The 26,045-nt window shown below is 46.7% G+C and overlaps 1 protein-coding gene across 1 annotated transcript in view; it reads right to left on the reverse strand.

Moving 5' to 3' along the window:
- Positions 1 to 26,045, reverse strand: part of PLPP4 (phospholipid phosphatase 4) — a 126,724-nt gene that overhangs the window by 57,032 nt on the left and 43,647 nt on the right. Inside the window, exons 2-5 of the mRNA XM_030204741.1 lie at positions 19,679 to 19,787; positions 14,068 to 14,158; positions 13,418 to 13,481; positions 10,901 to 11,025 (exon numbers count right to left, since the gene is read on the reverse strand). Of these exons, the coding sequence (XP_030060601.1) occupies positions 10,901 to 11,025; positions 13,418 to 13,481; positions 14,068 to 14,158; positions 19,679 to 19,787 (389 nt within the window). The remainder of the gene's footprint in view (positions 1 to 10,900; positions 11,026 to 13,417; positions 13,482 to 14,067; positions 14,159 to 19,678; positions 19,788 to 26,045) is intronic.

Below are 26,045 nucleotides of genomic sequence, written 5' to 3' on the forward strand. Positions count from 1 at the left end.
ATGTGGGAGTGTGTGTGTCCCTGCCCTCTGGCCTCTCTCCCCTCCCCCCTCTGAGTCCTTCACTGTTACAGAGCCAGCGATTTGATTTCGTGCTCTGCTGTTTTCCTTCACTGACTGTGTTACAGAGAGGGCGGGGCAGACACTCATAGGGAAACCGGATATCTCGCCCCCTTCACACTTCCGGCTGGAGGCTTCATAGAACGTTGGTGTTGCCTTTTATATAGAGAGATTGGTGTTGCCTTTTATATAGAGAGATAGTAAAAAAGCCCCGTTTCTGATGCAAATGAAACGGGGGCTAGCAATGTTTTCTTCTGTGTGCATGTGGGAGTGTGTGTGTCCCTGCCCTCTGGCCTCTCTCCCCTCCCCCCTCTGAGTCCTTCACTGTTACAGAGCCAGCGATTTGATTTCGTGCTCTGCTGTTTTCCTTCACTGACTGTGTTACAGAGAGGGCGGGGCAGACACTCATAGGGAAACCGGATATCTCGCCCCCTTCACACTTCCGGTTGGAGGCTTCATAGAACGTTGGTGTTGCTTTTTATATAGAGAGACTAGTAAAAAAGCCCCGTTTCTGATGCAAATGAAACGGGGGCTAGCAAGGTTTTCTTCTGTGTGCATGTGGGAGTGTGTGTCCCTGCCCTCTAGCCTCTCTCCCCTCCCCCCTCTGAGTCCTTCACTGTTACAGAGCCAGCAATTTCCTTCACTGACTGTGTTACACAGAGGGCGGGGCAGACACTCATAGGGAAACCGGATATCTCGCCCCCTTCACACTTCCGGTTGGAGGCTTCATAGAACGTTGGTGTTGCTTTTTATATAGAGAGACTAGTAAAAAAGCCCCGTTTCTGATGCAAATGAAACGGGGGCTAGCAAGGTTTTCTTCTGTGTGCATGTGGGAGTGTGTGTGTCCCTGCCCTCTGGCCTCTCTCCCCTCCCCCCTCTGAGTCCTTCACTGTTACAGAGCCAGCGATTTCCTTCACTGACTGTGTTACAGAGAGGGCGGGGCAGACACTCATAGGGAAACCGGATATCTCGCCCCCTTCACACTTCCGGTTGGAGGCTTCATAGAACGTTGGTGTTGCTTTTTATATAGAGAGACTAGTAAAAAAGCCCCGTTTCTGATGCAAATGAAACGGGGGCTAGCAAGGTTTTCTTCTGTGTGCATGTGGGAGTGTGTGTGTCCCTGCCCTCTGGCCTCTCTCCCCTCCCCCCTCTGAGTCCTTCACTGTTACAGAGCCAGCGATTTGATTTCGTGCTCTGCTGTTTTCCTTCACTGACTGTGTTACAGAGAGGGCGGGGCAGACACTCATAGGGAAACCGGATATCTCGCCCCCTTCACACTTCCGGCTGGAGGCTTCATAGAACGTTGGTGTTGCCTTTTATATAGAGAGATTGGTGTTGCCTTTTATATAGAGAGATAGTAAAAAAGCCCCGTTTCTGATGCAAATGAAACGGGGGCTAGCAATGTTTTCTTCTGTGTGCATGTGGGAGTGTGTGTGTCCCTGCCCTCTGGCCTCTCTCCCCTCCCCCCTCTGAGTCCTTCACTGTTACAGAGCCAGCGATTTCCTTCACTGACTGTGTTACACAGAGGGCGGGGCAGACACTCATAGGGAAACCGGATATCTCGCCCCCTTCACACTTCCGGTTGGAGGCTTCATAGAACGTTGGTGTTGCTTTTTATATAGAGAGACTAGTAAAAAAGCCCCGTTTCTGATGCAAATGAAACGGGGGCTAGCAAGGTTTTCTTCTGTGTGCATGTGGGAGTGTGTGTGTCCCTGCCCTCTGGCCTCTCTCCCCTCCCCCCTCTGAGTCCTTCACTGTTACAGAGCCAGCGATTTCCTTCACTGACTGTGTTACAGAGAGGGCGGGGCAGACACTCATAGGGAAACCGGATATCTCGCCCCCTTCACACTTCCGGTTGGAGGCTTCATAGAACGTTGGTGTTGCTTTTTATATAGAGAGACTAGTAAAAAAGCCCCGTTTCTGATGCAAATGAAACGGGGGCTAGCAAGGTTTTCTTCTGTGTGCATGTGGGAGTGTGTGTGTCCCTGCCCTCTGGCCTCTCTCCCCTCCCCCCTCTGAGTCCTTCACTGTTACAGAGCCAGCGATTTGATTTCGTGCTCTGCTGTTTTCCTTCACTGACTGTGTTACAGAGAGGGCGGGGCAGACACTCATAGGGAAACCGGATATCTCGCCCCCTTCACACTTCCGGCTGGAGGCTTCATAGAACGTTGGTGTTGCCTTTTATATAGAGAGATTGGTGTTGCCTTTTATATAGAGAGATAGTAAAAAAGCCCCGTTTCTGATGCAAATGAAACGGGGGCTAGCAATGTTTTCTTCTGTGTGCATGTGGGAGTGTGTGTGTCCCTGCCCTCTGGCCTCTCTCCCCTCCCCCCTCTGAGTCCTTCACTGTTACAGAGCCAGCGATTTGATTTCGTGCTCTGCTGTTTTCCTTCACTGACTGTGTTACAGAGAGGGCGGGGCAGACACTCATAGGGAAACCGGATATCTCGCCCCCTTCACACTTCCGGTTGGAGGCTTCATAGAACGTTGGTGTTGCTTTTTATATAGAGAGACTAGTAAAAAGCCCCGTTTCTGATGCAAATGAAACGGGGGCTAGCAAGGTTTTCTTCTGTGTGCATGTGGGAGTGTGTGTCCCTGCCCTCTAGCCTCTCTCCCCTCCCCCCTCTGAGTCCTTCACTGTTACAGAGCCAGCGATTTCCTTCACTGACTGTGTTACACAGAGGGCGGGGCAGACACTCATAGGGAAACCGGATATCTCGCCCCCTTCACACTTCCGGTTGGAGGCTTCATAGAACGTTGGTGTTGCTTTTTATATAGAGAGACTAGTAAAAAAGCCCCGTTTCTGATGCAAATGAAACGGGGGCTAGCAAGGTTTTCTTCTGTGTGCATGTGGGAGTGTGTGTGTCCCTGCCCTCTGGCCTCTCTCCCCTCCCCCCTCTGAGTCCTTCACTGTTACAGAGCCAGCGATTTCCTTCACTGACTGTGTTACAGAGAGGGCGGGGCAGACACTCATAGGGAAACCGGATATCTCGCCCCCTTCACACTTCCAGTTGGAGGCTTCATAGAACGTTGGTGTTGCTTTTTATATAGAGAGACTAGTAAAAAAGCCCCGTTTCTGATGCAAATGAAACGGGGGCTAGCAATGTTTTCTTCTGTGTGCATGTGGGAGTGTGTGTGTCCCTGCCCTCTGGCCTCTCTCCCCTCCCCCCTCTGAGTCCTTCAGTGTTACAGAGCCAGCGATTTCCTTCACTGACTGTGTTACAGAGAGGGCGGGGCAGACACTCATAGGGAAACCGGATATCTCGCCCCCTTCACACTTCCGGCTGGAGGCTTCATAGAACGTTGGTGTTGCCTTTTATATAGAGAGATTGGTGTTGCCTTTTATATAGAGAGATAGTAAAAAAGCCCCGTTTCTGATGCAAATGAAACGGGGGCTAGCAATGTTTTCTTTTGTGTGCATGTGGGAGTGTGTGTGTCCCTGCCCTCTGGCCTCTCTCCCCTCCCCCCTCTGAGTCCTTCACTGCTTTGCTGTGTTTTCCTTCACTGACTGTTTGTGTTACAGAGAGGGCGGGGCAGACACTCATGGGGAAACCGGATATCTCTCCCCCTTCACACTTCCGGATGGAGGCTTCATAGAACGTTGGTGTTGCCTTTTATATAGAGAGATAGTAAAAAAAGCCCCGTTTCTGATGCAAATGAAACGGGGGCTAGCAATGTTTTCTTCTGTGTGCATGTGGGAGTGTGTGTGTCCCTGCCCTCTGGCCTCTCTCCCCTCCCCCCTCTGAGTCCTTCACTGTTACAGAGCCAGCGATTTCCTTCACTGACTGTGTTACAGAGAGGGCGGGGCAGACACTCATAGGGAAACCGGATATCTCGCCCCCTTCACACTTCCGGTTGGAGGCTTCATAGAACGTTGGTGTTGCTTTTTATATAGAGAGACTAGTAAAAAAGCCCCATTTCTGATGCAAATGAAACGGGGGCTAGCAATGTTTTCTTCTGTGTGCATGTGGGAGTGTGTGTGTCCCTGCCCTCTGGCCTCTCTCCCCTCCCCCCTCTGAGTCCTTCACTGTTACAGAGCCAGCGATTTCCTTCACTGACTGTGTTACAGAGAGGGCGGGGCAGACACTCATAGGGAAACCGGATATCTCGCCCCCTTCACACTTCCGGTTGGAGGCTTCATAGAACGTTGGTGTTGCTTTTTATATAGAGAGACTAGTAAAAAAGCCCCGTTTCTGATGCAAATGAAACGGGGGCTAGCAAGGTTTTCTTCTGTGTGCATGTGGGAGTGTGTGTGTCCCTGCCCTCTGGCCTCTCTCCCCTCCCCCCTCTGAGTCCTTCACTGTTACAGAACCAGCGATTTCCTTCACTGACTGTGTTACAGAGAGGGCGGGGCAGACACTCATAGGGAAACCGGATATCTCGCCCCCTTCACACTTCCGGTTGGAGGCTTCATAGAACGTTGGTGTTGCTTTTTATATAGAGAGACTAGTAAAAAAGCCCCGTTTCTGATGCAAATGAAACGGGGGCTAGCAAGGTTTTCTTCTGTGTGCATGTGGGAGTGTGTGTGTCCCTGCCCTCTGGCCTCTCTCCCCTCCCCCCTCTGGGGCTAGCAATGTTTTCTTCTATGTGCATGTGGGAGTGTGTGTGTCCCTGCCCTCTGGCCTCTCTCCCCTCCCCCCTCTGGGGCTAGCAATGTTTTCTTCTGTGTGCATGTGGGAGTGTGTGTGTCCCTGCCCTCTGGCCTCTCTCCCCTCCCCCCTCTGAGTCCTTCACTGTTACAGAGCCAGCGATTTCCTTCACTGACTGTGTTACAGAGAGGGCGGGGCAGACACTCATAGGGAAACCGGATATCTCGCCCCCTTCACACTTCCGGTTGGAGGCTTCATAGAACGTTGGTGTTGCTTTTTATATAGAGAGACTAGTAAAAAAGCCCCGTTTCTGATGCAAATGAAACGGGGGCTAGCAAGGTTTTCTTCTGTGTGCATGTGGGAGTGTGTGTGTCCCTGCCCTCTGGCCTCTCTCCCCTCCCCCCTCTGAGTCCTTCACTGCTTTGCTGTGTTTTCCTTCACTGACTGTTTGTGTTACAGAGAGGGCGGGGCAGACACTCATGGGGAAACCGGATATCTCTCCCCCTTCACACTTCCGGATGGAGGCTTCATAGAACGTTGGTGTTGCCTTTTATATAGAGAGATAGTAAAAAAAGCCCCGTTTCTGATGCAAATGAAACGGGGGCTAGCAATGTTTTCTTCTGTGTGCATGTGGGAGTGTGTGTGTCCCTGCCCTCTGGCCTCTCTCCCCTCCCCCCTCTGAGTCCTTCACTGTTACAGAGCCAGCGATTTCCTTCACTGACTGTGTTACAGAGAGGGCGGGGCAGACACTCATAGGGAAACCGGATATCTCACCCCCTTCACACTTCCGGTTGGAGGCTTCATAGAACGTTGGTGTTGCTTTTTATATAGAGAGACTAGTAAAAAAGCCCCGTTTCTGATGCAAATGAAACGGGGGCTAGCAATGTTTTCTTCTGTGTGCATGTGGGAGTGTGTGTGTCCCTGCCCTCTGGCCTCTCTCCCCTCCCCCCTCTGAGTCCTTCACTGTTACAGAGCCAGCGATTTCCTTCACTGACTGTGTTACAGAGAGGGCGGGGCAGACACTCATAGGGAAACCGGATATCTCGCCCCCTTCACACTTCCGGTTGGAGGCTTCATAGAACGTTGGTGTTGCTTTTTATATAGAGAGACTAGTAAAAAAGCCCCGTTTCTGATGCAAATGAAACGGGGGCTAGCAAGGTTTTCTTCTGTGTGCATGTGGGAGTGTGTGTGTCCCTGCCCTCTGGCCTCTCTCCCCTCCCCCCTCTGAGTCCTTCACTGTTACAGAGCCAGCGATTTCCTTCACTGACTGTGTTACAGAGAGGGCAGGGCAGACACTCATAGGGAAACCGGATATCTCGCCCCCTTCACACTTCCGGTTGGAGGCTTCATAGAACGTTGGTGTTGCTTTTTATATAGAGAGACTAGTAAAAAAGCCCCGTTTCTGATGCAAATGAAACGGGGGCTAGCAAGGTTTTCTTCTGTGTGCATGTGGGAGTGTGTGTGTCCCTGCCCTCTGGCCTCTCTCCCCTCCCCCCTCTGAGTCCTTCACTGTTACAGAGCCAGCGATTTCCTTCACTGACTGTGTTACAGAGAGGGCGGGGCAGACACTCATAGGGAAACCGGATATCTCGCCCCCTTCACACTTCCGGTTGGAGGCTTCATAGAACGTTGGTGTTGCTTTTTATATAGAGAGACTAGTAAAAAAGCCCCGTTTCTGATGCAAATGAAACGGGGGCTAGCAAGGTTTTCTTCTGTGTGCATGTGGGAGTGTGTGTGTCCCTGCCCTCTGGCCTCTCTCCCCTCCCCCCTCTGAGTCCTTCACTGTTACAGAGCCAGCGATTTGATTTCGTGCTCTGCTGTTTTTTTTCACTGACTGTGTTACAGAGAGGGCGGGGCAGACACTCATAGGGAAACCGGATATCTCGCCCCCTTCACACTTCCGGCTGGAGGCTTCATAGAACGTTGGTGTTGCCTTTTATATAGAGAGATAGTAAAAAAGCCCCGTTTCTGATGCAAATGAAACGGGGGCTAGCAATGTTTTCTTCTGTGTGCATGTGGGAGTGTGTGTGTCCCTGCCCTCTGGCCTCTCTCCCCTCCCCCCTCTGAGTCCTTCACTGTTACAGAGCCAGCGATTTGATTTCGTGCTCTGCTGTTTTCCTTCACTGACTGTGTTACAGAGAGGGCGGGGCAGACACTCATAGGGAAACCGGATATCTCGCCCCCTTCACACTTCCGGCTGGAGGCTTCATAGAACGTTGGTGTTGCCTTTTATATAGAGAGATAGTGGGCAATTCTGGTCACTGAATCTTAAAAAAGATAGAGCAGAATTGGAAAAGGTTTAAAGAAGGGCGACCAAAATGAGGAAAGACTAAAGAGGTTAGGGAACAGAAATGGCTGAGGGGGGTGAGTGGTGTAGAACGGGTAAAAATGAATCAATTTTTTTGACTCTTTCAAAAAGTACAAAGACCAGGGGGACACTCAATGAAGTTACATCGAAATACTTTTAAAACAAATAGGAGGAAATATTTTTTTCACTCAACGAATAGTTAAGCTCTGGAACTCAGCAATGTACAGGAGATGTAATGGGAGTGTGTGAGAAAGTGCAGGGGATGTACCGGGTGTGTTGGGGGTGTGCAGAGGATATACTAGGTGGGGGGATGATTTGGATGGCAGCATGCTGGGAATTTACTGATGGGGTGTCGGGGAGAAAAGCAAGCAGTGCTGTGTTAGAGGGAGAAAAGCATGCAGGAGCTATGCTTGGTGGTGGTGGTGGGGGATTTGCAAGGATTCTACTGGGGGAGAGTGCAGGGGCTGTGCTAGAGGGTGTGTGGGAGATGAACAAGGGCTATGCTGGGAGAGGAAAGAACACAGGGGCTGTGCTGGGGTGTGGGGGGGATTTAATTAAGAAATTTAAACCTTCACACAATACTGAATTAGGCTTTATCAAACTGAATTAAGTGAAAAACATGCCAAGGTATCCAGTTCATGATGTGAAAATACTTCTATGGTTTTTGTAGAACCCTCTAAAATCACTTCAATGTCTGGGAAATGAAGATGGAAATTTGCAATTTACAAGCAGCAAGGATCGGAAGTCCTGAATATACTGGACTCAGGAGAAAGAGGCACCAGATGTGCTGGAAGATCCCAAATCAGGGCTGGACAGATCTGGTCCTTGAAGACTGCAATTGCATATTCATGCATGAAATTTGCATACGTTTGGTCTGAGAATCAGGCTCATTGGCAGGTTTTGTTTACCCAGAAAACCAGCTCTTTGCAACCCCGAAGTGCCCTTTGTACTTCTCTGCCCTACACTTCAAGGAATAGGCTGGCAAAATACAGCAGATTTGGGAGCAATTTCACAGGCAGTCACATTACTACTACTACTACTAATCATTTCTAAAGCGCTACTAGACGTACGCAGCGCTGTACACTTAAACATGAAGAGACAGTCCCTGCTCAACAGAGCTTACAATCTAATCAGGACAAACAGGACAAATAAGGGATAAGGACAAAGAGTAGCAAGATTCCAGAAGCCCAAAGACTACTACTACTACTTATCATTTCTATAGTGCTACTAGACGTACACAGCACTGTACACTGAACACGAAGAGACAGTCCCTGCTCGACAGAGCTTACAATCTAATTAGGGCAGACAAACAGGACAAACGAGATAAGGGAATATTAAAGTGAGGATGATAAAATAAGGGTTCTGAACAAGTGAATAAGGGTTAGGAGTTAAAAGCAGCATCAAAAAGGTGGGCTTTTAGCTTAGATTTGAAGACGGCCAGAGATGGAGCTTGAGTACCGGCTCAGGAAGTCTATTCCAGGCATATGTGGCAGCAAGATAAAGGAACGGAGTCTGGAGTTAGCATTGGAGGAGAAGGGTGCAGATAAGAGAGATTTACCCAGTGAACGGAGTTCCCGGGGAGGAATGTAGGGAGAGATGAGAGTGGAGAGGAACTGACAAACTGGGGTATACATATAAAGTATCACATACCATGTAAAATGAGTTTATCTTGTTGGACAGAGTAGATGGACCATAAGGTCTTTATCTGCCATCATTTACTATGTTACTATAATGTTCAATATCCAACAAAGCCCCTATTCTATGTCTATTTCATAAAAAGCATCTGTAGACCTTCATCCAATAATCCCCAGAATCACCCCAACAGCCCACATCCTCACCCCTCAGGAAGGCGTCTATTCAGCTGTGTACTCAATGTATTTTATAAAATTAAAATCTTTGTGTACATGGTAACTCAGCCCCTGCGGAGAAAAGGAGAGGGGATCCACACACCTTCCACAAAAGAAATTGAGGGAAACCAGCAAGGGTGGAAGTGGGGAAAGTTTGGAATGACCAAGGCAAACAGCTGAGTAAGAGCGTTCAAAAGTTTATTGCCAAAGGTAAACTGAGCCAAATAGACCCAACACAGGCCATGTTTCGGCTAAAAAAGCCTTTATCAGGGGTCGTAAAAATGCAAATCAATCAGCTTCACATAATCATTAGTGGCTCAGTCACAAAGAGAAAAAACAACCGCCACAGACGAAGCAACCAAGCACAAAACGGTAGAGGGAGACAAAAAAGGACCTGTCGCAGATGGTGTCCAAATCCTCTTTCTTGAATCTTCCCCCCCCCCCCAAAAAAAAAAAAAACTGCAGCAAAGGAGACCCACTTCCACCCTTGCTGGTTCCCCTCAACTCAGCCCCTGCTCCACCTCTCTGGGATCATCTAGTAAACGCTGACACACTCTTGTGAAACCGGATTTACTCAGAGAAATTTCCTCACAACGCTACCCACTAAACGATCGATGTCTCGTCACCGGAGTGCTTTTCAGTTTTCACTGTATATATTCTGCTATTGTCATCTGCTCATATCTGAAGAGGGCGGCTGTGCCTGTGAAAGCTTGTCAAGAAATGTTTTAAATAAATCCAATGACAAGGCATTAAGCCTATTTCCCTGTCTTTTGTTTTACTTTGTTTAATTTATGCTTGCGCTCATTTATTTCGCGAGGAAGCAAAACATTTCAATAAATCTAATAAGCAAATGTATTATAATGGCACATTGTGGCAGGCAGCATATAACACGACAGACTTTAATAGGCCGAGTCTGACAGCAGTGTCTGAATCTCACAGTGTGATACGTTTATATAAAATCATGTCAGACTGTGACAGGCAGCGTATAACGGCAGACTGTAGCGGGCAGTGTGACAGCAGTGGATGAATGTTAGTCTGACATGATTATATATAACATTATCACACTCTGACGATGCTGGTATAAAGCACAGGAGACTGTAATGGGCAGTGTATGAATGTACTGGCCTGTGATAAATGGAGGAGTGGCCTAGTGGTTAGAGCACCGGTCTTGCAACCCAGAAGTGGCCAGTTCAAACCCCACTGCTGCTCCTTGTGATCTTGGACAAGTCACTTAACCCTCCCCTACCTCAGGTACAAACTTAGATTGTCAGCCCTCCTGGGACAGAGAAATATCCAGAGTACCTGAATGTAACTCACCTTGAGCTACTATTGGAAAAAGGTGTGAGCAAAATCCAAATAAACAATAATAACATTCCATGTAGAACCCCAAAGAATAGCAAGATTCTGGAATCCTAAAGTGTGACAAGATTCCATTCACAACCAGAGTAACAACTGGAGTGGAGGAGTGGCCTAGTGGTTAGAGCTCCAGTCTTGACATTCAGAGGTGGCTGGTTCAAATCCCACTGCTGCTCTTTGTGATCTTGGGCAAGTCACTTAACCCTCCATTGCCTCAGGTACAAACTTAGATTGTGAGCCCTCCTGGGACAGAGAAATATCCAGAGTACCTGAATGTAACTCACCTTGAGCTACTGCTGAAAAAGGTGTGAGCAAAATCTAAATAAATATGTAATCACATCAGACTGGCAGGCAGCAAATAATACATTATAGCATAACAGGCAGACTGTGATAACACTATGTTTACTTAGTTATTTAATCTGACTTCTTATCCACCCATCCATTCAGGCTCAGAGTGTGATAAATAACATCTCACATCAGCCTGTGACAGGCAGTGTGTAAAAGTGACAGACTGCTATAGACCGCTGTATAATTAGGGGAGATTGTGACAGACATTTTGACAGCAGTATGTGAATAAGACAGATTTTCATCTATAGAGTGGCTGGCGGAGACAGAGCGAGTAAGACCGATGGGCCAACAGGGTGGCCATCCTTTTCCATGACATGGCAACTTAGGAGCTGGGGAAGGTGACGGTTGATATGTTAACCACCCCCACCCACCCACCCCCTCCCGGTGCCACTTACAGGAGGAGTGGATGCTTGGAAAACTCTTTCGGCCCTCAGCCACCAGCTCTGCATCACCAGTACACTGCATGTCCGAGTTCATTACTCCATCTGGAAAGCAGCGGTAAAAGAAATCGGGACGAGGTCTAAAAGAAGATACCATGGACACTTTCAATAAAAATAAAAAAAGACAGCCACTCAGGCCGATGTGCTTCTGTCACGCTGAACAGTCAAAAAGGTTCAGGCATCCTCTCGTTTTTCTCTTGCATCTAGTAGATACATATTATCTCACCCCTCCAGATACGGACTCTGTCTGTCATCCCCTGCGGATACAGTGTCTCTTCCCTACAGAAACGGACTGTCTCTCATACACTGCGGACACAGTCTCTCCTCTCTCCAGAAACGGACTCTGTCTCTCATCCCCTGCGGATACAGTCTCTCATACACTGCGGACACAGTCTCTCCTCTCTCCAGATACGGACTCTGTCTCTCATCCCCGCCAGATACAGTCTCTCATACACTGTGGACACAGTCTCTCCTCTCTCCAGATACAGACTCTGTCTCTCATCCCCTGTGGATACAGTGTCTCTTCCCTGCAGAAACGGACTCTGTCTCTCATACACTGCGGACACAGTCTTTCCTCTCTCCAGATACAGACTCTGTCTCTCATCCCCTGCGGATACAGTCTCTCATACACTGTGGACACAGTCTCTCCTCTCTCCAGATACAGACTCTGTCTCTCATCCCCTGTGGATACAGTGTCTCTTCCCTGCAGAAACGGACTCTGTCTCTCATACACTGCGGACACAGTCTCTCCTCTCTCCAGATACAGACTCTGTCTCTCATCCCCTGCGGATACAGTCTCTCATACACTGTGGATACAGTCTCTCCTCTCTCCAGATATGGACTCTGTCTCTCATCCCCGCCAGATACAGTCTCTCGTCCCTGCAGAAATGGACCCTGTCTCTCATACACTGTAGATATAGTCTCTCCTCTCTCCAGATACGGACTCTGTCTTTCATCCCCTGCGGATACAGTCTCTCGTCCCTGCAGAAACGGATTCTGTCTCTCATACACTGCGGACACAGTCTCTCCTCTCTCCAGAAACGGATTCTGTCTCTCATACACTGTGGATACAGTCTCTCCTCTCTCCAGATACGGACTCTGTCTCTCATCCCCGCCAGATACAGTCTCTCATACACAGTGGATACAGTCTCTCCTCTCTCCAGATACGGACTCTGTCTCTCATCCCCTGCGGATACAGTCTCTCGCCCCTCCAGGAACGGACTCTGTCTCTCATACACTGCGGACACAGTCTCTCCTCTCTCCAGATACGGACTCTGTCTCTCAACCCCTGCGGATACAGTCTCTCATCTCTCCAGATACAGAATCTGTCTCTCATCTCTGCAGACACGAACTCTGACTCTCATCCCCTGCGGATGCATAGTCTCTCATCCCTGCAGACACGGACTCTCTCTCTCTCATCCCCTGCGGATGCACAGTCTCTCATCCCAAAAGGGAAGGTCCAAGAAAGCAACAAGGCAGAGGATCTGCAAACTCCAAGATGGAAAAACAACAGAGCAGATCAGTAGGAGATAAACATAAATTTATTAAATTAAAACCAAATGTTCAAATCAGTCCGACACAGCCCGTGTTTCGCCCAGCAGGGCTGCATCAGGGGCTACACAGTGATCCTTTATTGTCAAGGTTTAGTAGATATATGTATTGATGAAAAATAAATGTACAGGAGACTGAAATCATAGATCTTCTAAAATATTTTGGCAAAAAAAACAGCTCAAGCGAATAATCATAAAAAGTGGTGACGTGAGACCCGTCAAACACCCTCGCAACTCTGGTTTTCATTTAATAAATTTATGTTTATCTCCTACTAATCTGCTTTGTTGTTTTTCCATTTTTCAGTCTCTCATCCCTGCAGATACACAGTCTCTCATCCCTCTAGACACGGACTCTGTCTCTCATACCCTCTGGACACAGTCTTTCACCCCTGTCATATCCTGCAGATCTACATACGGGTACAGCCTCTCACACAGAGAGCTAGTCAGACATGTATTCAGTACAATGAAGGTACTTACCACTCTACATTTGCAGAATAAGTTTCAAATAAAGGCTGTGTTTATATATATATATATATATATATATATATATATATATATATATATATATATATATATATATATATATAGTTTTTATTCAAACTTAATGAAATGGAAGGCTCTTGATATTTCGCCAGAGTAAAGGTTAAGTAGTTTGATACTAAAATCAACCTTCAAACACTTTTCCAGTTTTAGTTGCTCGTTATTGCAATTGTGCAGAGAAAGTTTCTAGAAAAAACTGAGTCTGTCCTCTTCCATGTTCAGCAAAATGCAAACATGATCAAGAGCACAGTCCATGCTTCAGCAGCTACTGCCACTAAGCAGTGCCTGAGGAAGATAGAGAAGAGTTCTTTTTATTAGGCCAAAACATAGTTAGCTTCAGTGAACACAGTCATGGGTTGAGCAGAACAAGGGCAGCACTTACCTTCCAACTATCAGTTTAATTGTATTGCTAAAAACTCCATTCAGCGCCAAAGCCAAGGAAAGAGCTGGAAAAAATAATCAACAAAGCTTTAAATGTAGCAGGAAGTTCTAAAGTGGTAAGTCTTTTAAAAGGGTTACTTCAAGAGTAAATATATCAGGTGAGGGGATGGGCACAGGGATACAGAGCTTGTCACCTCTAGGACTGGAGGAACTCTGGATGGTCACAGGAATGCAGAGCCTCTCACCACTAAGACTGGATGGCTCAGGGGATGGGCACAGGGCTAAAGAGCCCGTCACCTCTAAGACTGGAGGGTTTAAGGGATGGACACAGAGATACACAGCCCATCACCTCTAGGACTGGAGGAACTCTGGATGGTCACAGGAATGCAGGGCCTGCCACCTCTAGGACTGGAGGGGCTCAGGGGATGAGCACAAAGCATTACACTGTAGTGTCCCAGATTCTGAGTACTTCCATCACCAGTCTCACTCACTACATGGACTTTCATTCATCTCTTCCATCACCGACCTCCCACACTGATGGACTCTCGGTTGTTGAGATTAAATTTTGAGAACATTTATGGAGGAAAGGACTGGCAGCCCCCAGAACGATGCTCAATAGTTATCATGCTCAGTGGAGGGCTCCGCTCTTACCTAGACAAGCCTCCTTAGTTTCTGTTCTGTCTGTCCCCTGTATTATTTTCACAACGAGGATGACGGCTAGTGGGGTGAGGAATGAAATGGCCTGGAATAGACAGAAGAAAGTATGAGGACCTCCTTCTGAGTTACTGTCCTCTCACTCACATCTTAACCTCTCAGCTTGCCTCCAGCACCTCAAGGGGACCAGAATTCATTGGACATAAGAATCAAGGCCTTAATTACTGAGAACCACACAAACCTCTTTTTCAGTAAGAAAGGAAAAGCCAATCTGATCTGAACTCTCTCAATGAGAAAGAAGCAGCCTTGAGGACACATAGGGAAAGGTTTCAGTATTATAGTCCACACCCTGTCAAGAGAGCTTTTTTCCCATTCATCTGTACTGAAGTTTGAAACTTCTGAAACACAGAGCCAGTAAAGTGGAAGGGCATTTTCGATATGACATCTAAGTCCAACTTTGGAAGTTTTGCTAAAAGCATCCAAAATTCAAGTGGACAATATAGCCATTTTCAAAACAGAAAAAGACTATCTTTTTATTTCTAAAATGACTAATTGCTGAATGCTTTTATGCTCTGTGCGTTTATCTTTTTGGTCCATTTAAAACAAAACAAAAAAAAACCATCCAAGTGAAAAATGCACAAAATCAAGCCATTGGGATTTAGGAGGAACCATCATTCTTAGGGTGATCCAGGAGAGCAATGGGACACCCTAGGGGCACTACAGTGGACTTCAAATGAATGTTCCCAGGTACACATTTCACCGTTGCTCCCTTACCTTGTCTGCTGAGCCCCCCAAAACCCACTACCTCCAACTGTACAATAATACAGTAGCCCTTATGGGGGCTCCTATATGTGGGTACAGTGGATTTCTGGTGAGTTTTGGAGGGTTCACAGTTTCCACCACAAGTGTGACAGGTAGGGGGAGGTGTAGTCCTGGGTCTACCTGTCTGCAGACTAGACTACTCCAGTGACCTGCTTGCTGCTCTAACGGACCCGAGTATAACATCTGAGGCTAACACAGAGGGGGGTAAGTAATGTTTTTAATCACATTTTTGTGGAGTGGGAGGGGGTTATTGACCACTTGGGGAGCAAGGGGAGGTCATCTGGTCATTTAGGGCACTTTTTTTGTGTCTTATTCTTTAATTCAACAGGTCTAGACCAAAATGTCCAACTTATAACCCTGGGTGTTTTTGTTTTGTTCCATTATGACAGAGAACCGTCCAAGTGGTTGGGGTGTTGTAGGGCTTGCATTAAGAGCGTTCTTCCTCCTTCTGTTGATCTGCTCCTATATAGAGGAAATCTGTGCTTCTTTGGCATGGGTGGGGGGGGGTAGGAGGGGGGAAAACGGAGGCTGTGGCATTTAGGAGGATACGGGGAGATGATGACCAATTGGGCACTATTTATGTGTTGTTGTTTTTTTTTGTTACATTTGTACCCCGCGCTTTCCCACTCATGGCAGGCTCAATGCGGCTTACATGGGGCAATGGAGGGTTAAGTGACTTGCCCAAAGTCACAAGGAGCTGCCTGTGCCTGAAGTGGGAATCAAACTCAGTTCCCCAGGACCCGAGTCCACCACCCTAACCACTAGGTCACTGGCTTCTTGGGTAGCCCACAGAGAGTACATGGATAGGTGATTGTGTTATGATGTCTCTCAATGTGCGAGGACTCAATTCTGCGACAAAACAAAGTCTCCTCTTTCGACAGCTACTACGCTTAAAAGTGGGCATTGCACTGATACAGGAGATGCACTTGAGACAGGACCATGAGAGATTTTGCAGGTATCCATCTGCTTCTAATACCTTACATAATAAAACTAAGGGAGTGTCTTGGTAGCTTTGGCAGCCTCTAACAGATGGCGAGTTAAGCGGGTGGTTCGGAACCCAGGGAGCCAATATCTTTTGCTAGTTCTCTCCTTTGATAATAATCTTTATACTATTGCTAATATTTATGCTTCCAATGTGGACACATACGTGCAACAACTTGACCAACTGTTATTGAGCCATGCGGAAGGAATTCTTTTATTGGGAAGAGATTTTAATCTGACATTGAACGCTGGTTTGGACAACTCAACTTGAGAGATACGATATGCCCATCGAATCCGAGCTTTGTTGCTCCAATTTCATTCCCGATAGAATTTGTTGGATCTCTGGTGTTCTGGTAATCCCCTTACCCAAGATTATACATATTATTCAAACTCACACTAGCTACTCCCGCATTGATTTTTGGCTGGGAATTCCACTGCTGCTGCTAAGAGTAAATGTACATTATGTTGCTCCTTGTACGTAGTCTGACCATGCTCCAGTAGTTTTTGTCTAGGACCTCATGGGCACCACGGAGCTCCTGGGCATTGGAGACTCAATGATGCCCTATTATCCTCTCCTGAACACCTTACCCAACTGGAATGAGATTTAGGGGACTATAACCGTCTTAATGATACTGGGGAGGTTTCCTCTATTATACTGTGGGAAAGTATGAAAGCAGTAATGTGGGGAAAATTGATAGCTTTACAAGCCCGTGCCACTAGAACCCAGAGAGTGAGGGAAAGCTCCATGAGATCTCAATTAGCCCAGGCTGAAACTGAATCAAACCAAGGGGGTGGTATAGTTGAATTGGAGGAGCAGGCGAGCCGGATTCGTATGGAGCTCCAAGAATTGCAGCTGGTAAGCATAGCTGAGCAACTACAGCAGGTTTACTTCGAATTAGGCAATCGCTCAAGTCGTCCTCCTGGCCTATAAGTTAAAAAAAAGCAAGCTATCCACAATTTTATATCTTGTACAGTGGATGCCCAGGGGCACCTTTACACCTCTATAGAGGATATTCAGAAGCTTTTTGTAGAATTTTATAAATGCTTATTTACTCCCAATACAATGTCTGGTCCTACAGAAATACCTGCATATTTAGAAGGGGTGCAATTGCCTATGCTGTCTAGAGCAGCTGGGGAGGCACTTTCTAAACCAATTGATGTAGAAGTAGAAGAGACAATTAAAAGTCTAACTACTGGCAAATCGACGGGCCCTGATGGCTTTACAAATAAATTTTATAAATGTTTTAGAGCAATCTTAGCCCCGCTATTAGTTATTATTATTTGCTGCATTTATATCCCACGTTTTCCCACCTATTTGCAGGCTCAATGTGGCTTACAATATAATACAACAATAATCACATTGATGGAATAGAAAATCAGAGTATATATAACAGACAAGGTGCATAGGAATACTATGGCAATCATATTAACGGAGAAGGATTTCAGAATTATCGCTAAAGTTAAAGTGTTTAATGATCTGGAGGGGTCTGGGGACTTGCCAGCAACATGGTTCTTGGTGACAATCGCACTATTATTGAAGCCTCTTCAAAATGGCAAGGATAAACCTAAACCAGGTATGTTGATGAAGTGTTACATCAAACCTTATGTTATGAGTTAATCTTGTTGGGCAGACTGGATGGACTGTATAGGTCTTTATCTGCCGTCATCTACTATATTACTGGCACTATGCCTCAGAAGTTTCAAACTTGTGTCAGTTCAGTCCTGCCAGAATGGAATAATGCTCTCTTTACAGGGTGTGGAGGCGGTGTATGCAAATATCTCTCATGAATATTCATTGTGGATATTCCAAAAACCTGACTGGATGGGGTGCCTCCAGGACCAGGTTTGGGAACCACTGGCTTAGTGATTTGCAAAAAAAACACCCCCGGCCCATCTTACCGTTCACCCCTAGCCTGATCTCTTTTTAAACTTGTGGGATCCCCTAGATCCTTCTCAACTTCTTACACCTCCAGTGAGGGACAGGAGTAACCCCAGAGATGCCAAATTACCCAATTCCAGGCTGGAGATTTTGGGACAGTTCTGGATTTTTGACCACCTTACCCTGGTGCATTATGGGACTTGCAGCACTGATTTCATTGAGTAGGATCAGGCACTACAAATACCACACTGCTTTGGGATATAAGTTCAAAACTTGGATCGGCTACAAAGTCTCCTGCCTGGAACTGGGCAACTTGACATCTCTGTAATACCCAGTTGCTTCTGCCAATGCAAATATCTCTCTCATGAATATTCATTGTGGGTATCCCTAGGGTTACCATATTTTGTCCTCTCAAAAAGAGGACACATGTCCCGCCCCCCCCCTGCCCCGCCCATGCCCCACCCCTTTCACATCCTCACCCTGCCCCCTGTCACATACTCAAAATGACCGCCGAGAGTTGAAGTCTCGCAAGGCCGCTTCAACTCTCGGCGGCCATTTTGAATCCCGAGACCATCACAGCAACAGGATGCAGGGCAAGGGCAGCGTTGCAGGCAGAAAAGAGAGGGCTCTTTCCTGCCCCAAAGAGGTCACTAGACCACCAGGGCAGTAGATAGTAAGTAAGGGGAGGCTAGGATAGGCCCGCTCGTCCAGAAATCCGGGCAAACGGGCGAACTGGCAAAACCCATTCCCACTGCAGCTCCTTGTGACTCTGGGCAAGTCACTTAACCCTCCATTGCCCCAGGTACAAAATAAGTACCTGTATATATGTAAACCACTTTGAATGTAGTTGTAAAAACCTCAGAAAGGTAGCATATCAAGTCCCATTTCCCTTTCCCTTTTGATTTCCAGGCCTGGTCAGGGTTTGGAATGCTCTGGAGACACTATTTATGGAGAGAGTCCAAGCCATTTCTAAGTGGTGACACCTAGTGGCTGGAACTGGTGTGCATGTGTACAGGACTGTCACTGAAGGGGAACAGAGCAGCCAAGCAGAGAATCGCTTGGAATGAAGTCTGCAAGTCAGCGCTGGTCTGACAGTGAGGTGCCAGGAAGGGAAAAGGCTGGCCATGATAATAGCCCAGTGTAGGGCTTTAGAGAAGCCTCAGCTGTAGTATAGCACACAGCTGGGATTTCAGAGGGGCTCTGAGGTGTGTAAGATGGGTTTACAGAAGTAATTCTGAAAGACTCATCAAATCTGGAGTCAAGGATGAAATTACTGCCAAATGCACAGTATGGGTGCCTAGGCTCTCATTGGGGCTAATTAAGGCAACTCGTAGAGAAAATAAATTAATTCTCAGTTAATCATCAAGAGCTGCAGAATTAAATTAACCATAAGAGTATCAGACACTCAAAAGACAGCTGGACACAAGAGTGGAGAGTCTTCCTCTAAGTCTAAAGCCTAAGGAAAGGGATGACAGGGAAAGGAAAAAAAGCCATATTACAGGGCGGGTATATGAGGATCAGAAAGCTGAGAATTTCAGAGACTTTGGCCAAGTGTCACCTATCTTTCTGAAACGATCCAGCATTTTATTTGTTACATTTGTATCCCACATTTCCCCACCTATTTGCAGGCTCAATGTGGCTTACATTACGCCGTAATGGCGATCGCCATTTCCGGGATGAGAAATACAACATGATATTGCTTTAGAGTTCGTAAGTGACAGAGTAGAATAAGCATTCAAGTATGAAGAGTATTGAGGCCTCCTCCCGGGCTGCGCTGATAGCAGCAGAGGGGGGTCTCCAGTTAGCAGCTTGGCCTCTGTTCTGATCTGACAGCTTTCATCCTTCTCCAGACCCCTCCAGCTGACCCTCCCCAGTGACGGCACGCCATCAAATCCCTGGACAGGCAGTACGGAGTCTACTACTTACAAACATGAGCCGTGTGGGGATGTTGTCCGACTGCACCAAAGGATTCTTATAGAGCCAGACCTCTTCTGGCTGAATCACCCGCTGGAAGGGATCCAGGAACTCTGTAAACCTGTAAAAACACAACAGGACAGTCGTTCTTTACCCTGTGCCAAGCAGAGATATCAGAAATGGTTAGTCCAACTGTTCATGCAGTGGCCTCATGATTAAGGCTTCGATAAATACGTGTCATCAAACAGTTTCAATTTCATCTATATTTCACCTTTTTGTGCAAAAAAGATCCCTGCGAACGTGGCTGCATTTGAGAACGGCTGAAGGAGAAAAGCAAGTAGGAACCAGGAAACAAGATGGGGATGGAAACAGCCACTCCTTTTTTTGTACCAGTACCGGCACCTTTGTTTCCAACCTTCCGTTCTGCCCCCTGGAAATCTATTTACCCGAAGTCGCAGCGGCAAACCGGCAGCAGTGAAAGCTACAAGCAGGTAGGCTCATCTCCGTCCTTCACTTCCCTGCCCTCTCAGCGTCCCGCCTTCCTCTGATGTCATTTCCTTTCCGCAAGGGCAGGACGCTGACTTCCCTGCCCTCTCAGCGTCCCGCCTTCCTCTGATGTCATTTCCTTTCCGCAAGGGCGGGACGCTGACTTCCCTGCCCTCTCAGCGTCCCGCCTTCCTCTGATGTCATTTCCTTTCCGCGAGGGTGGGACGCTGAGAGGGCAGGGAAGCGAAGGACGGAGGCGAGCCTGCCTGCTTGCTGCTTTCACTGCCGCCGCCGCCTGCCGGTTTTCCGCTGCGACTTTGGGTAAATAGAGAGTGGAGTGGAAGAGAGCCTATCTAGCCCACTATAAGTCTTGCACCTGGCGAACAAAGATGGCTGGCAGAGCGCTGACCCAGGTGAGGAGCAGGGCTGTTCCTCGGCAGCCGCGTGCCCTTCTTCTTAAACTTCAAGTTTTTGTAACTTTTAAGGAAAAGCGTGAGCAGTTGAGTGCTTTTTGACAAGGTAAAGTGCAGGTTTTGTGCTTTGCCTGTGTTGTGTAGCTTCAGCAAGGTGGCGCAAGGCAGGAATATAAACTGTATTTTTAAGGTTCTTGAGAGCTGATCCTGTACTAAAAGCGTAGTGTGTTAGTTAACTCGCTAATTAGTTTGCCTTTCTAGACGATCCTGTGAATGACTGCTTGATTTACTGCTACCATTGACCTGAGGTTGTAATGGACTGCAATTGTGGATGACAATTAATGTGAAAAGGCAAATTAGCACAAAATGAAAACATGAAATGATTGCATGTGCGCATATTTATTTCAGAACTTAGGTGGAACACACCTTTCTTTTTTTTTTCACCTGTTGCTGTAATGTTTACTGTTTTTAGCTTGGTATCGAATGTGCGTTGGTCATCCATTCCACTGTCTCTCTCGACTCGAGTTTGCCTGATTTTCAAATAACACTGTGTATGCCTGACATTCTGCTAGTGGGTGGGGGGGGGGGGAGGAGGAGGAGGAAAGAGCTATCAATGGTGCCTGTTTATATGCGCCATGGTTGGTATAAGGGGTGTGGCTAACATGGATGTGGCTATCATAGGGGCGGAGTCATAGGTGGTGGCCCTGCCCATAATGAGTACCGGTACCTTTTTTCCTACAAAAAAAGCACTGGAAACAGCTCTCGGTCTCGCTCTGTGTCTACTTGCAAAGAGCCCAAATATAACCATAGGTGCCAATATTTCAAAACGGATATAACGGAGGAGGGTGCTCAGCACCCACAGAGCTGGCTCCTAGGAAACGGGGGAAATACAGAAAGGTGGCCATGCGTATTCCCATGCGCAATTATTTCATAGCTATTTTCCATCAGTACAACAGGTCTTTTGCACATTCGGAAAACACTGACTAAACTGACCTACAAAGAGGTCATTTAGAGGGGCATAATCGAACGAAAACGTCTATCTCCATGGGCGTTTATCTCCGAGAACGGGTCCGTGAAGGGGCGGACCGAACCGTATTTTCAAAAAAAATAGACGTCCATGTTTTATTCGACAATTTGTGAGCTGGGCGTTTTTGTTTTTCAGTGATAATGGAAAATGAAAGCGCCCAGCTCAAAAACGAATAAATCCAAGGCATTTGTTCGTGGGAGGGGCCAGGATTCGTAGTGCACTGGTCCCCCTCACATGCCAGGACACCAACCGGGCACCCTAGGGGGCACTTTTACAAAAACAAAAAAAAAGGTAAAAGAGCTCCCAGGTGCATAGCACCCTTCCCTTGTTGTTTGAGCCCCCAAAACCCACTGCCCACAAGTCTACACCATTACTGTAGCCCTAAGGGGTGAAGGGGGGCACCTACATGTGGGTACAGTGGGTTTGGGGGGGTTGGACGACTAATAAGCATTAAGCAGCACAATTGTAACAGGTAGGGGGGATGGGCCTGGGTCCACCTGCCTGAAGTCCACTGCACCCCCTAACAACTCCTCCAGTGACCTGCATACTGCTGTCAGGGAGCTGGGTATGACATTTGAGGGTGAAAATAAAAAGTTGTGAAACATCATGTTTTTTGGTGGGAGGGGGTTAGTGACCACTGGGTGAGTCAGAGGAGGTCATCCACGATTCCCTCCGATGGTCATCTGGTCATTTAGGGCACTTTTTGGGGCCCTATTCGTGGAAAAACAGGGTCCAGGAAAAGTGCCCTAAATTCTCGCTAAAAACGCATATTTTTTTTCCATTATCGGCGAAAGGCGCCTATCTCTGATCAGCCGATAACCACGCCCCAGTTCCGCCTTCACCACGCCTTTGACACGCCCCCATCAACTTTGTCCGCATCCGCGACGGAGTGCAGTTGAAAACATCCAAATTCGGCTTTGGATTATACCGCTTTATTCGTTTTTGTGAGATAAACGTCTATCTCCCGATTTGGGTCACAATATAGGCGTTTTTCTTTTTCAATTATAAGCTGGTTAATGTCACACCTGTGAGGCGGGGACATGTGTAACTTGTAGTAGTTTTTAAAGGGGAAGTGAGTGTCGATTCCATTCTTAATATTACTGCACAGAATGCACCTGAACTCAGTTACGCCTGCTCACACATTTGCTGATTTATTTTATGCAATATGCCAATAATTGATCAAAAAACTAGTAAATCCCACCCCTGAACCTTTCTGACAAACTTATGCGCATGGAAAGAAATACTAAGAGCGAAATAAAATGGCAATGCATGGAGAGAAGAACAGGAACAATTCCCAAGTTCTGGTCTGGTCCGGTCGCATTTACATAAGTACATAAGTATTGCCAAACTGGGAAAGACCAAAGGTCCATCGAGCCCAGCATCTTGTTTCCAACAGTGGCCAATCCAGGTCACAAATACCCGGCAAGATCCCAAAAAAGTACAAAACATTTTATACTGCTTATCCCAGAAATATTTTCCCCAAGTCCATTTAATAACGGTCTATGGACTTTTCCTTTAGGAAGCCGTCCAAACCTTTTTTAAACTCCGCTAAGCTAACCGCCTTTACCACATTTCTTGCCTGATGACAGGATATAACATCTTTGGCTGCTGTTTCTCCTCTTTCTCCCAGGACTGTACAGAGTTTTTCCTGCTCATTCTTTTGTGGTAGTCTTTGATTTTCTCTGCTAGAAATATCTTTGTATTTCACACAGTGTAAGAGGGAATGTATTTCTGTTTCTATTTCTCAGGTACTGTATTGAATGCAGAGTCTGGCTTTTTAGGGTTTCTGTCTGCATCTTGCTATTTCTAGCCTGTGGTCACTTGTTCTGAATTTGAGGAGGGTCTGTCTGTGTGTTGTATGTACTTTCTGTTTAGGGATCTGTGTAACAGTCCCACTGGACAGGAAGTGGCCTAGAGCAATGGGCTGAGAACCAGGGGAAGCAGCACTCAGTTCCTGCTTCTGTCACTGACACACCTTGTGCAGGTCACTGATCTCCCATAAGCTCTTCAGTGCGGGGACATATCATGCCTGAGTACTGTACAGCGCTGCATATGTCCAGTAGCTTTATAAGAGTGAGGAGAACTGTTGGTTTGCCATTGTACGGAACGTTATTGCAGTGTTTGAGTTCTGGTCATGGAATCCATTCAGAGGAAAGAGGGGTCAGTAGTGAAGACCCTCATGGATCAGTACCGGGACCCGTTCTATTTAATATATTTGTGAGCAACATTGCTGAAGGGTAAGAAGGTAAAGTTGGCCTCTTTGTAACAGGATGGACACTCTGGATGGAGAAGAAAACATGAGAAGAGAGCTCCAAAACTTAGAATGGTCTAAGGTCAGACAGTTAATTTAATGCAAAGAAGAGCAGGGTGATGAAACTTGAGGAGTAGAAATCCAAGGGAGATGTATGTTCTAGGACACAGGGCAGACAGAGTGGTCTGGGCTCCCCGCCCAGCTGCTGCCCAACACCCCCCTACCGCCGTGCTGCTGCCCCCCCCCCCCCCCACCGCTGCAGCTGACACCCCTGCTGCCCCAGTCCTATCTGAATGGCCCTGGTGGTCGAGTTTCCTCTGTGGGGGGGTGGGGTGGGGGGAAGGGAGAAGCATGTTCTTTCCTGCCTGCTGGCACTGCCGTGTTTTCAAAATGGCAGTCAAGACTTCCCACGGTAGTCTCGTGGGTCTGAGACTCCCGCAGGGAGTCCCGGCCACCATTTTTAAAATACAGTGGTGCCCAGCAGGGAGAATAGCGGCAGCACAACAGGCAGGAAAGAACACGTTCCCCGCCCCCCCCCCCCCCCCCCCCCCCGCAGAGGCCACTAAATCACCAGCGGTGTGCCTCTTGGTGATTTTTGTTGCATTTTGGACTTGGTTCTGTACTTTGAACCCTCTCTGTACTGCCATACTGTTTCTATATGTACGTCAGAGAGAGAGCATGAACGTAACTATAGAGTATTATGTAACGTGGAGCATGATTTTGCCAAATTCAAATGTAATCAGAACTCATTTTTCAACACGAAGAAAAAACATTTCCTTACGATAAGGAGAAAAAATACTTTCAAGATGTTAAAATGAGTTATAGCATAGGATACTTCAAAACAGAACTAACTTATGGGGTATAAATGGTGCTTAATAGTTCGTCAGTGTTAATATTATCTTGACTTTGCTTTTTTATTTTTTATTTTGAAAAACACTTATAAAAACTAGAAAAAAGATCAATTTCACTTATCAATCAGTCAAAAGTGTATAGTTTATAAGCTAGACATGAGGCAAGGTCCCAGAACAGTAAAACAGATTTTATTCTGTTTATCCTAGAATAAGCAGTGGATTTTCCCAAGTCCATCTTAATAATGGCGCATGGACTTTTAGGAAATTATCCAAACCTTTTTTAAACCCTGCTGAGTTAACTACTTTACCACTTTGGTCAGTCCCAGTATAATGGCATGTATGTATGTGGATTGGCCAGTGCTGGAAATAGGATACTAGGCTAGATGGACTATTGGACTGACCCAGTATGGCTATTCTTATGTTCCTATATTATGTCCATAAATACTTTAAAAGCTTATCACTTAAGTTTTCCAGACCAAAGCAGTTTAGGCATATCTTTATTAGTCAAGCTTGATATTCCATCAAACAGGTTGAGGCGGTTCACAAAGTCAAAAATTAAACAATAGAAAGGAACGTCATAAAGAAACAGGACAGAAACCACTCAATCAACAGTTAAAATGTAATAAGATGAACTACTCCAGTCTCCCAGGCACATGAGACCCCTGTTAATATTCTTTACAGCTGAAAGATATTAAAAACCAATTTGAAGTAATGTCTTTAATAATGTTTTAAGATGGGGAAAGACTGGGGAAAGGGCGTTCTATAATTTGGGTGCTAAAAAGAAGCAGGTGGAGTTGGGAGTAGATTCATAATGGACCATCTGTGGGGACGGAAGAACAAGATGATGAGCGTTCAGTGGACGGAGAACCCGATGAGGAGTCTAAGGAGTAATAGATGAAGAAAGGTAAGATGGAATCTCCCGGTGATAAGCTTTGAATATCAGGCAGAGAATCTTAAAGTGAGATCGATAAGATACTGGCAACCAATGCAAAGAGCGGAGAAGAGGGGTTACGTGGTCAGTCCTACAAGCCTGATTAAGAAAGTGTTCTGGAGAGTCTGCAACCTCCGAAGATGGCGTTTTGTAATACCTGCGTAGACCGTGTTGTAGTAGTCCAGTCGTGAAATAATGAAAGCCTGAACGAGTGTATGTAGGACAGAGAAGCTTGCAAGGTGAATGGAGGTGAAAACCGATCTTCAATAAATGTGATATCTGTTTATGAAATGATAATCCTGAATCCAAAATAATACCCAGAGAGTATAAAGAATCTGTTGGGTAAATGGGAATACCAAATACCAAAGGGATAAGAGGTGGTGAAGGAGGAGATCCGGTAAACCAACAAGCAACGGTTTT

This window comes from Microcaecilia unicolor, chromosome 5 (assembly GCF_901765095.1).
Source record: "Microcaecilia unicolor chromosome 5, aMicUni1.1, whole genome shotgun sequence".
Lineage (NCBI taxonomy): Eukaryota > Metazoa > Chordata > Amphibia > Gymnophiona > Siphonopidae > Microcaecilia > Microcaecilia unicolor.